At 37.9% G+C, this 12,910-nt stretch overlaps 1 protein-coding gene across 1 annotated transcript in view; it reads right to left on the bottom strand.

Moving 5' to 3' along the window:
• Positions 1-12,910, bottom strand: part of LOC123748436 (uncharacterized) — a 283,872-nt gene that overhangs the window by 134,055 nt on the left and 136,907 nt on the right. The window contains exon 7 of the mRNA XM_069328429.1: positions 3,742-3,886. Within this exon, the coding sequence (XP_069184530.1) occupies positions 3,742-3,886 (145 nt within the window). The remainder of the gene's footprint in view (positions 1-3,741; positions 3,887-12,910) is intronic.

Below are 12,910 nucleotides of genomic sequence, written 5' to 3'. Positions count from 1 at the left end.
TCTTCAGAAGGAGTGATTTACAAGTCAAGTATTGGACAAATATATAGTCAGGAGAAAGAGAGGTGATGTACAATGACAAATGAATGGGAATTAGGTGGACACAAATATGAGCCGCATAAGAACTCCAGAAGGCCTATTGGCCCATACGATGCAGCTCCTATTCATACCCACCAACAGGCCCATACATGGATAATAAAAGCATAAGATAGTAAATAGTTACAATGAATTAGACAAATCTGTATCAATGATCCTACTCAAATCGCCCTTTAATTGATCTATCAAAAATGGATCTAAGTTATATAAACCACTGCTAATGTTCAAATTACTTTCTTTTGTAATGTGCATCAAAGCAGATTCAATTATGTTTCAGTTGTAAGTGAATATACAGTTCGTTATTGAATTTTATATTTTAAATATATTTTATTCACGTGTTTATTTTTCGTGAATTACACACATATGTAAATATATATATAAATATAAATATATGTATACATATATATATATATATTTATATTTATGATCGATGTTCCCTTCGGGAATCTTAATTTTAAGATGAATAGGAAAACCAGGGATATACTGAACATCTTGATTCAGATTCTTTGCTTTAAAATGCATAACGTTTCGAATACTTCTCGTATTCATCATCAGATCTAAAAGAAAAAACAGAAATCACAATCAAATAACTGGTAAACAAAGAACTCATACTGAATATAATTGCCTATCAAAGAAAGGAAAATGCTTAAAAAACAAAACACTTAAGCGCACTTAAAGTGATCAATACAAATAAAACTTATTAACTGTCACATATATTAAAGCTAATTTAAAAGTCCATTAAACTACAAGATGAATTTCATAACTACTAAAACAAACCATTCTATTAAACTTACGTGAAGTGATCAGAAGTGAAACGTGATACCTAACACATAGATACTAAACACTATAACAAATATATATATAATGACTACAAATCTACAAAAAATGTATGTAAAATACAAACAGAATAAACGACAATTATAAAGTACTAACCAAATCTTATAAAAAACTCAAATATTAAATAAAATTAAATACCAAAAAATGTATTATATATCCTAAATAAAAGATTATATTAATGTACAATGTTAAGACTTGAAATAAGTAAGAAAGGGCAAAGACATGGTAAACTAAACAAAATTAAACTACCAAAATAAACTAAAAATCAAATTACAGGGCCTACTGTGCACTATACAGTGTACAATTGAACAGCTGAAAGGTTGCTATTTAACAGAGGCCGCAGCTCCTTTATATATAAGGATTCCATTACTCTCAAATCTGACTGGCCATTCATACAAGTGTCCAGAATTTTAAAATCAGATTCCAGCAGAGAATGATCAAACTCATAACAATGGTTTCTAATCTCCGAAAATGCTGGTTTAGACAATGGTAATCCAGTCCTAAAAGATAATCCCCGGTGCTCAAGTATCCTAATCTTAAAGTTCCGAATGGAACTCCCGATATATCCAGCATTACAGCTGGAACAATTATACATATATACGACATTTGAGCACAAGGGGGTAGGCACTTTATCTTTAAATGTAAAATAAGAGCCTATGGTATTTGTGTTGACAAAAATAAATCTAAAGTCTACTTGAGGATAACACTGCTGCAACAGTCTCCTCAAACGACTCCTTACAGAAAAGCTAATACTGCCATAAAATGGTAATTTAATATATTTAAAATCCCTTTCCACTGTAGTAATCCTACACGATGGGTGAAACTTCTTATTTAAGAAATTCCTTATAAAGGTATAAACCATATGCAAAGGATAACCATTATTTGAAAAATATTTCACAAGAAAATTAATTTCTTGATCAAAGTTATTCCAATTAGAACATAAAACAAAGGCCCTATTCAGTAGAGTGTTAATTGCATTTTTCTTAAAAATATCAGGAACAAAAGAATTAAAATTTAAATCTAAACCAGTAAAGGTTGGTTTCCTAAAAACATTAGTGTTGAGCCCATTAAGGTTATCCACTTTTACATCAAGAAACGACAATGAATTATCAACTTCACACTCTGCAGTAAAACGTATATTACTATGTTGTGCATTAAGATACTCTGTAAATTTCTCAATATGACATTCAATATTATATATATAAAGGAGCTGCGGCCTCTGTTAAATAGCAACCTTTCAGCTGTTCAATTGTACGCTGTATAGTGCACAGTAGGCCCTGTAATTTGATTTATAGTTCATTTTGGTAGTTTAATTTTATTATAATTTTGTTTAGTTTACCATGTCTTTGCCCTTTCTTACTTATTTAAAGTCTTGACATTGTACATTAATATAATCTTTTATTTATGATATATAATACATTTTTTGGTATTTAACTTTATTTAATATTTGAGTTTTTTATATGATTTTGGTTAGTACTTTATAATTGTCGTTTATTCTGTTTGTATTTTACATACATTTTTTGTAGATTTGTAGTCATTATATATATATTTGTTATAGTGTTTAGTATCTATGTGTTAGGTATCAAGTTTCACTTCTGATCACTTCACGTAAGTTTAATAGAATGGTTTGTTTTAGTAGTTATGAAATTCATCTTGTAGTTTAATGGACTTTTAAATTAGCTTTAATATATGTGACAGTTAATAAGTTTTATTTGTATTGATCACTTTATGTGCGCTTAAGTGTTTTGTTTTTTAAGCATTTTCCTTTCTTTGATAGGCAATTATATTCAGTATGAGTTCTTTGTTATCAGTTATTTGATTGTGATTTCTGTTTTTTCTTTTAGATCTGATGATGAATACGAGAAGTATTCGAAACGTTATGCATTTTAAAGTAAAGAATCTGAAACAAGATATTCAGTATATCCCTGGTTTTCCTATTCATCTTAAATATATATATATATATATATATATATATATAAATATATATATATATATATATATTATATATATATATATATATATATATATATATATATATATATATATATATATATATATATATATATATTCCCTCTAATGCGTCATTCCCTCTAATGCGTCATTCCCTCTAATCCCTCCCTCTAATGCGTTATGCGTGGTTTCCTCCGAGGCTATGGGTCCCCCTTCTTCCAGCTAGAGGTGGTACTCCCTTCCATTTATATATATATATATATATATATATATATATATATATATATATATATATATATATATATATATATATATATATATATTCAGGCTTGTTCGCATATATATATATATATATATATATATATATATATATATATATATATATATATATATATATATATATATATATATATATATATATATATATACCACCTCTAGCTGGAAGAAGGGGGACCCATAGCCTCGGAGGAAACCACGCATAACGCATTAGAGGGAATGTTTAGATCCCCCTCCAATACAGTTTCTGTGTGCTTTTCTGTGTGCTATATATATATATATATATATATATATATATATATTATATATATATATATATATATATATATATATATATATATATATTAATATATATATATTAATATATATATATATATATATATATATATATATATATATATATATATATATATATATATATATATATATGTATATATATATATATGTATATATCTGTGTTTCTGCTTTCTGTATCTCATTGACCTCCACTGTGTCTGTCTTTGTCTCTTTCTCTATGTCACTCCCTTCTTCTCTGTCCCCTCTGTCTGGCTGTCTGCCTGTCTCTCTCCCTGCCTCACTACTCACAGTGCACGTTGAGTCTGTAGGAGTCTGTGGCCAGCAGATGTGGGAGTGTTGGGGCCGTTGCTCGACACTCCAGCTGACTGCCGTCGTCGCCAGCAGCAGCCAGCAGACGCAGCAGAGACACTGTTGTGTCCACCCCCAGGCTCTGCTGTGGGAGGAAGACAACGGACAAGTGTTAGAAGCCACGCTCATCTTGTCTGCTGCGGCTGATGGGGAGAGAGAGAGAGAGAGAGAGAGAGAGAGAGAGAGAGAGAGAGAGAGAGAGAGAGAGAGTGAGAGAGAGAAATGCACGCTAGGAACCACATTCAGGTCTGCAGAGCAAAGTGCAGAGAAGCTTATATCAAAATCTGCTGCTGTAAGGGGGAAAAACATGTGTATTAAAAGACGCAATTAGACCTAATGTAGAATATATATATATATATACATATATATATAAATATATATATATACATATATATATATATATATATATATATATATATATATATATATATATATATGTCGTACCTAGTAGCCAGAACTCACTTCTGAGCCTACTATGCACATGGCCCGATTTGCCTAATAAGCCAAGTTTTCATGAATTAATTGCTTTTCGACTACCTAACCTACCTAACCTAACCTAACCTAACTTTTTCGGCTACCTAACCTAACCTAACCTATAAAGATAGGTTAGGTTAGGTTAGGTAGGGTTGGTTAGGTTCGGTCATATATCTACGTTAATTTTAACTCCAATAAAAAAAAATTCACCTCTTACATAATGAAATGGGTTGCTTTATCATTTGATAAGAAAAAAATTAGAGAAAATATATTATTTCATGAAAACTTGGCTTATTAGGCAAATCGGGCCTTGCAGTGTAGGCTGAAAAGTGAGTTCTGGCTACTAGGTACGACATATATATATATATATATATATATATATATATATATATATATATACACACATTTAGTGGTACCACCACTGGTTTAATTAAAGGGACCCACATCCTCGAAGAAGAAAATAAATAGTGTTCAGAGAACACCTTGTGGAATCTCACTGAATACTTTAATCTTTTCCTCTCCTACCACCCCTATTATTTTGTTTTTATTTGATTTTATTGCAATGCTACAGTTTACAGAAAACACACACTTATATAACAATATACCAATCAGTGTTCGAAGACTTCGTCCAGCTCTTCGGGGGTCGGGTGCGTACCCAAGATACAGCACGCATTTCCCCTCTGAACAGCGACACTGAGGCGCTGGAACATGAAACTGGCCGCTCTTGGGTCTCTAGTCTTCCCAATGAGTTCCTCGCCCAGCTCCTTCAGGAACTTAAGTGCACATTTACCCCAGGCGCCCAGAGTCTCAGAGCCTATTGGCACGAACCTGTAACAACGTTCTAGGTCTCTGTACTTGTTAGTTTTCTTGGTCTCCCTGAAGGTGGCCGCCCCGCCTCCCTCAGCTGTGCTGTAAGGTAGATAGGTATCAGCCAATGTAGATGCACACGTGTAGTCCCAAACGACCTGTTTACCTTCCCTCCACGGCTGCAGGATGACTCCTGGGCGTTTTTGGCTGTTGTCAGGTCTGCACAACTGAGGTTCCCTTTGTGCTGGGCATCCAGCTGAAGCCAAACTTCTCTTGATGATATCATTGACTGCTTCATGTCTGGCAATCTTTCCCTGTGTCTTACGACAGATGAGAAAATGACTGCCGTATTGGTGTGCCCGTGCATGGCCGCAAATACACCGGTGCTCGGTGGAGATAAGGGCGGCAATATATACATACATATATATATATATATATATATATATATATATATATATATATATATATATATATATATATATATATATATATATATATATATATATCGGTAGCAGGCTTTCCTGTAGACATATATTATTAAATATGACCGAAAAAGTAAGATTAATAATTCTAACACGAATTTTCTCTGTTTCTTATATTTCTTTTCACTGTTAATGGTAACTGAAAAATCAATTCTCCAAAATTCATTTTTATTTCTAGTCTGACGCGACACTTGAACGCGTTTCGTAAAACTTATTACATTTCCAAAGACTTTAGTTTACACACACACAACTATTACTGAACAGAGTTCGAACAGCTTCGATTTTATACCTGCATTTGGGTGAGGTGATATGTTACAACAGTTTTGGATGAGGTGAAAACAAACTTTCAACACAAGACAGAATACGAAACAATGGGTATAATATTTTGTAAGATAAGGGAAGAATGGAAGTAACTGCGGAGGGCCTATTGGCCCATATTTCTTGATGCTTCTATACTGGTGCGAGGTCTTGAATTGGGTAGAATATAGTTGTGCATTAATTGGCTGTTGATTGCTGGTGTCGACTTTTTAATGTGTCGTGCCTCGCAGATATCAAGCCGCCTACTATCGCTGTATCTATCGATGATTTACGTGTTTTTTGTTAAGACTTCTCTGGTGATGGTCTAGTTGTGGGAAGAGATTATATGTTCCTTAATGGAGCCCTGTTGCTTATGCATCGTTAAACGCCTAGAAAGAGATGTTGTTGTCTTGCCTATATACTGAACTCTTTGAGGCTTACAATCCCCAAGTGGGCATTTGCAGTCATAGACGACATTGGTCTCTTTTAAAGCATTCTGCTTTGTGTCTGGAGAGTTTCTCATGAGTAGGTTGGCCATTTTCTTGGTTTTATAGTAGATCGTAAATTGTATCTTCGGATTTTTGTCTGTAGGGATAACGTTTCTATTAAACGATTCTTCGCGGCAGGGGATCGTATTCCTGGGACCATAGGATTAAGGACTTGCCCGAAACGCTACGCGTACTAGTGGCTGTACAAGAATGTAACAACTCTTGTATATATCTCAAAAAAAAAAAATATATCTTTCTGGACCCTTTCCTCCGTTTTATGAGCTGTGGAAAAGAAGTTCCTGTAAAATTGTCTAATAGGGGGTACAGGTGTTGTGGTAGTTGTCTCTTCAGAGGTTGCATGGCGTTTCACCTTCCTTTTTATGATGTCTTCAAGGAAACCATTGGAGAAGCCGTTGTTGACTAGGACCTGCCTTACCCTACAGAGTTCTGCATCAACTTGCTTCCATCCTGAGCTGTGGCTGAGAGCACGGTCTACATAAGCGTTAACGACACTCCTCTTTTACCTGTCTGGGCAGTCACTGTGTGCACTGAGGCACATTCCTATATTTGTTTCCTTAGTGTAGAATGCAATGTGGAAACCTCCACTCCTTTCCATGACTGTTACATGTAGAAAGGGCACCTCCCCATCCTTCTCCATCTCGTAAGTGAATCGCAACACAGAATTCCGCTCAAATGCCTCCTTCAGTTCCTGCAGATGTCTGACATCAGGTACCTGTGTAAAAATGTCGTCAACATACCTGCAGTATATGGCCTGTTTCAAGTTCATGTCGACGAAGACCTTTTGTTCGATGGTACCCATGTAGAAGTTCGCAAACAGGACACCTAGGGGAGAACCCATGGCGACCCCATCTACTTGGTTATACATGTGCCCATCCGGGCTCAAGAAGGGGGCCTCTTTAGTACAAGCTTGGAGTAGTTTCCTTAGAATGTTTTCTGGTTTCGTGTTCAGTCTTGTGTTGAAAATTTGTTTTCACCTCATCCAAATCTGTTGTAACATATCACCTCACCCAAATGCAGGTATAAAAGTGAAGCTGTTTGAACTCTGTTCAGTTATAGTTGTGTGTGTGTAAACTAAAGTCTTTGAAAATGTAATAAGTTTTACGGAAAGCGTTCAAGTGTCGCGTCAGACTAGAAATAAAAATGAATTTTGGAGAATTCATTTTTCAGTTACCATCAACAGTGAAAAGAAACATAAGAAACATACAGAAAATTCGTGTTAGAATTATTAATCATACTTTTTCGTTTTTCGGTCATTTTTATTATATATATATATATATATATATATATATATATATATATATATATATATATATATATATATATATATTTCCTTTATTGTGTATTTAAAGGTTACAAAACATACAAGACAAATGCCTAAAGGTTATGGATCTCTTGAAGCTCCTCCGCTTCTGGACAGGAACCGAGGACGCAGCAAGCATTTCCCCTCTGGATCGCCACACTGAGACGCTGAAATAAAAAACTGGAAGCCCTTGGGTCTCTGGTGACGTCAATGAGCTTGGACCCCAATTCCTTGAGAAATCCCAAGGCACTCTTGCCCCAAGGGCCATGCGTCTCAGACGCTATGGGAACAAAGAGGTATTGACCTTCCAGTCGCCTGTACTTGAGTGATTTTGCTGTTTCCCTGTGGTTGGCCGCCCCACCTGCTTGATCAGCTCCGAAGTGTACATAGGTGTCAGCCAGGGTGGATACACATGTGTAGTCCCACACCAACTGTCTACCCTCCTTCCATGAGTATATGGTGATGCCATCAGGGCGAAGTGCTGGGAAATCCGGGTTTTGGACCCCTAGGATGCGAGGTTCTTTCTCCGCTGGGCACCCAGCTGAGACGAGGCTTCTCTTGATGATGTCATTGACCTCGTTGTGTCTTCCATGCCAGCCCTTTGTGCTTCCGCAATGCAACCCATGCAGTCCGTATTGGTCTACTTCCACCCTGTTGCAAATACACTTGTATTCAGTGTGAATTGGGGCACCAAGGCGGAGGGCCACTGCTACACGAAGGGATTCTGGATCTAGGCGCGTGCCCATTGCAGACATGGGTACTGCCAGGAGGAAGTCTCCTGCATGGGGGGCACGCACTGCTCTGAGGCGGGCTTTCTCCTTGTCTGATGTTGCGACGCTTAGCATGGCATCAGCTACTTTTTCCACTAGAGGGTGGTCCCAGTCGGACTGTTTGTGTTGTTTTGTTGGCTCTATAATGGTTGCTGGGGCTGCAAGAACATTCCACTGATTTGAACATTCAGTGAAAGCAGGATCGTGTATTCCTGCTGAATCTCTCAGGGTTGCAGGTAAAATATCTCTGACGAGGTCGTGCGATGCATGAGAGGAGGAAAGGAAGGCGGGTAGAGCAATTTGGGAGGCTGTGCGGACACAAAGGCCGCCGAGTCTTACAGGAAGGGTTGCTTGCTCCCACTGAGAGTCGTCCAATGGCAGGTTCAGGACTTTCACCAGCATGGACCTCAGAAGGGTGTCATAAACATTTAACTTAGGGCTGCTGTAGGATGGAGAACATCTCAGAAAGTAGGTCAACTTAGGGAGAGACAGGCATCTTGTAAGGAGAAAGAGAGCATCATGGGCATCAATCTTGTCAATCCTGTCCTGCATTCTCTTTAGGTCAGTGATTTTTGCAGCCAGGACCTCCTCGATTGCTCGTGGGCCAATGGGGGCACCCAGGAGAGTGCAGTCCGGTGGCTCAACAACGAGAATGTCTGGAAGAGCATTTTGTATTTGCCCAGTGATGTCTGGGTTGCGGGAGATTATTTCACATTTGGATGCATTGAGAATGAGGCCTAAGGCTGCTCCCTGCTCCTGGATTTTCCTTATATCCCCCAAAATGGTTTCCGGAGTTCCAGCTAGAGTGCCATCATCCAGGTACCAGATGTTTAGCTCGCTTGTCAGACTATCAGTGACCTCTTTGATAGCTAGGCAGAAAAGGAGGGGGGCTAAGGGGTCACCTTGTTGGACACCTTCACAGGAGTTTATTTCATGCTCCCCAAAAAGAAGCTTAGAGTCCCCACTGTAGCACGATCGGATGAATGGGTAAAGGGGACGGAAATGGTTGTGTACAGCCCTGAGGACAGCGTCTCGTCTGACTTGATTGAAGGCATTTTGGAAGGCATTTATATATATATATATATATATATATATATATATATATATATATATATATATATATATATATATATATATATATATATATATATATATATATATATATATATATATTATATGCATATTTATATATATATATATTCAAAATACAACTCGAAAATTAGATACAAATTTCAGGATATAGTATGTTAAAGGATGCTGACGTGGAGGGAGGGTGTATAACTATGGGAGAACTATGGGAGTAGGGGGACGGGTATATCGGGAATATCTGGGCACCCATGCACCCTCGGAAACTCCCCCCATCAAGGAACTAATAAATATTATCATAATAATAATGAATGAAATGAATTATTAAAAATATTAATAATAACCGTAGTAAGACATTGCAAATATTAATAATATGAAAATAATGAGATCCGTAGCCAAGTCTTGGCTAGTAAATTATAAGGAGTTAGGCTAAGTTACGTGTGGCTCTGGTAAGTTTCTCTTAATTAACAGCCAGGTAGGGATTTGGTAACCTACCGCTAACTTGCCAACATAAGTTAGGTTGATTAAGTTCGCTAAGATACACGGGTTTTCTTGCCTTATGTTACAAAAAAAATATATATTCTCAGGGCAAAGTAAAAATTGGAAGGCCTTGAGATAACAAAAATATGTTGTATTTATTTTTGGGGGATACATAGAACCATTTATGTATCTCCGTTTGTGTCGAAGGATACATAAATACAAATTACATTAAATTCTGTTATATTACCCTTCAACTAATGATAAATAATGCAGGAATACACATAAGCCAACTTTAATTAGTATCAAGCTCAATTTTCACTTCTAAGGAAATTAATTAAAAAAATTTAACAGGTGCCTCGAGGACTCAAATGTCCTCGCGAAGCCTCTCGGCATTTTTAAAAACATTCCTACGTGAGTTTCTCACCATATATTCAACCAGGATTGTTGCAGATAGGAAAATAAAAGCTTTGATGCCTTTTCTTTGGTCTGGGTGTAGGTGTTTGTGTGTGTGTGTGTGTGTGTGTGTGTGTGTGTGTGTGTGTGTGTGTGTGTGTTTGTGTACTCACCTAGTTGTGCTTGCGGGGGTTGAGCTCTGGCTCTTTGGTCCCACCTCCTAACCGTCAATCAACAGGTGTACAGGTTCCTGAGCCTATTGGGCTCTATCATATCTACACTTGAAACTGTGTATGGAGTCAGCCTCCACCACATTACTTCCTAATGCATTCCATTTGTCAACCACTCTAAAAATGTTCTTTCTAATATCTCTGTGGCTCATTTGGCTACTCAGTTTCCACCTGTGTACGCTAGTGCGTGTGCCCCTTGTGTTAAATAACCTGTCTTTATTAACCCTGTCGATTCCCTTGAGAATCTTGAATGTGGTGATCATGTCCCCGTCAACTCTTTTGTCTTCCAACGAAGTGAGGTTTAATTCCCGTAGTCTCTCCTCGTAGGTCATACCTCTCAGCTCGGGTACTAGTCTGGTGGAAAACCTTTGAATCTTTTCCAGTTTAGTCTTATGCTTGACTAGATATGGACTCCATGCTGGAGCCGCATACTCCAGGATTGGTCTGACATATGTGATATATAATGTTCTGAAAGATTCCTTACTCAAGTTTCTAAAGGCCATTCTTATGTTAGCCAACCTGGCATATGCCGCTGATGTTATCCTCTTGATATGAGCATCAGGAGACAGGTCTGGCGTGATATCAACCCCCAGGTCTTTCTCTTTCTCTGACTCTTGAAGTATCTCATCTCCCAAATGATACCTTGTATCTGGTCTCCTGCTTCCTACCCCTATCTTCATTGCATTACATTTGCTTGGGTTAAACTCTAACAGCCATTTGTTCGACCATTCCTGCAGTTTGTCCAGGTTTTCTTGAAGCCTCAAGCTGTCCTCCTCTGTCTTAATCCTTCTCATAATTTTGGCGTCATCAGCAAACATTGAAAGGAATGAGTCTATACCCTCTGGGAGATCATTTACGTATATCAGAAACAGGATAAGTCCAAGCACAGAGCCCTGTGGGACTCCACTGGTGACTTCACGCTATTATGAGGTCTCACCCCTCACTGTAACTCTCTGCTTCCTATTGCTTAGGTACTCCCTTATCCACTGGAGCGCCCTACCAGTTACTCCTGCCTGTTTCTCCAGCTTATGCATCAACCTTTATGGGGTACTGTGTCAAAGTCTTTCCGACAGTCCAAAAAAAATGCAGTCCGCTCATCCTTGTCTTTCTTGCTTAATCTTTGTCACCTGATCGTAGAATTCTATCAAGCCTGTAAGGCAAGTTTTACCCTCCCTGAACCTATATTGATTTGTTGTCACGAAGTCTCTTTTCTCCAGATGTGTTAATAGGATTTTTTCTCACAATCTTCTCCATCACCTTGCATGGTATACAAGTTAAGGACACTGGCCTGTAGTTCAGTACCTCTTGTCTGTTTCCCTTTTTGTATATTGGTACTACCGTAGCAGTCTTCCATATTTCTGGTAGGTCTCCCGTTTCCAGCGACCTACTATACACTATGGAGAGTGGTAAACAAAGTGCTCATGCACACTCTTTCAATACCCATGGTGAGATTCCCTCCGGCCCAACAGCTTTTCTCACATCCAGCTCCAATAGGTGCTTCTTGACCTCATCTCTTGTAATTTCGAACCTTTCCAAGGTCACCTGGTTTGCTGCCACCTCCCCTAGCGCCGTGACTTCTCCCTGTTCTATTGTAAAGACCTCCTGGAACCTTTTGTTGAGTTCTTCACACACCTCTTTGTCATTCTCTGTGTACCTGTCCTCGCCCACCCAAAGTTTCATCACCTGTTCCTTCACTGTTGTCTTCCTCCTGATGTGACTGTGTAGCAGCTTTGGTTCGGTCTTGGCTTTATTAGCTATATCATTTTCATACCTTTTCTCAGCTGCTCTTCTCACACTAACATACTCGTTCCTCGTTCTCTGGTATCTCTGTCTACTTTCTGGTGTTCTGTTATTACGGAAGTTCCTCCATGCCCTTTTGTTCAGCTCCTTTGCTTTCATACATTCCGTATTAACCCACGGATTCTTCCTTTGCTTCTCTGTTTTTTCCTGTCGGACTGAGACAAACCTGCGTACAGCCTCCTGACATTTTTGAGTGACATAGTCCATCATGTCTTGTACGGACTTGGTTCCGAGTTCTGTGTTCAAATGTATATCCCATAGGAATTTATTCATCTCATAGTTTCCCTTTCGGCACGCCAGCCCTTTGTTTCCCAGTTCTTTTCTGGGGGTGATAATTCCTAGCTCAACCAGGTACTCAAAGCTCAATACACTATGATCACTCATTCCCAAGGGGGCTTCCAACTTAACTTCCCTTATATCCGACTCATTTAGGGTAAATATCAAATCAAGCAAGGCTGGTTCATCCCCTCCTCTCATTCTT

Source organism: Procambarus clarkii, chromosome 21 (assembly GCF_040958095.1).
Source record: "Procambarus clarkii isolate CNS0578487 chromosome 21, FALCON_Pclarkii_2.0, whole genome shotgun sequence".
Taxonomy (NCBI): Eukaryota; Metazoa; Arthropoda; class Malacostraca; order Decapoda; family Cambaridae; genus Procambarus; species Procambarus clarkii.
This window is presented reverse-complemented; position numbering and strand designations above follow the sequence as displayed.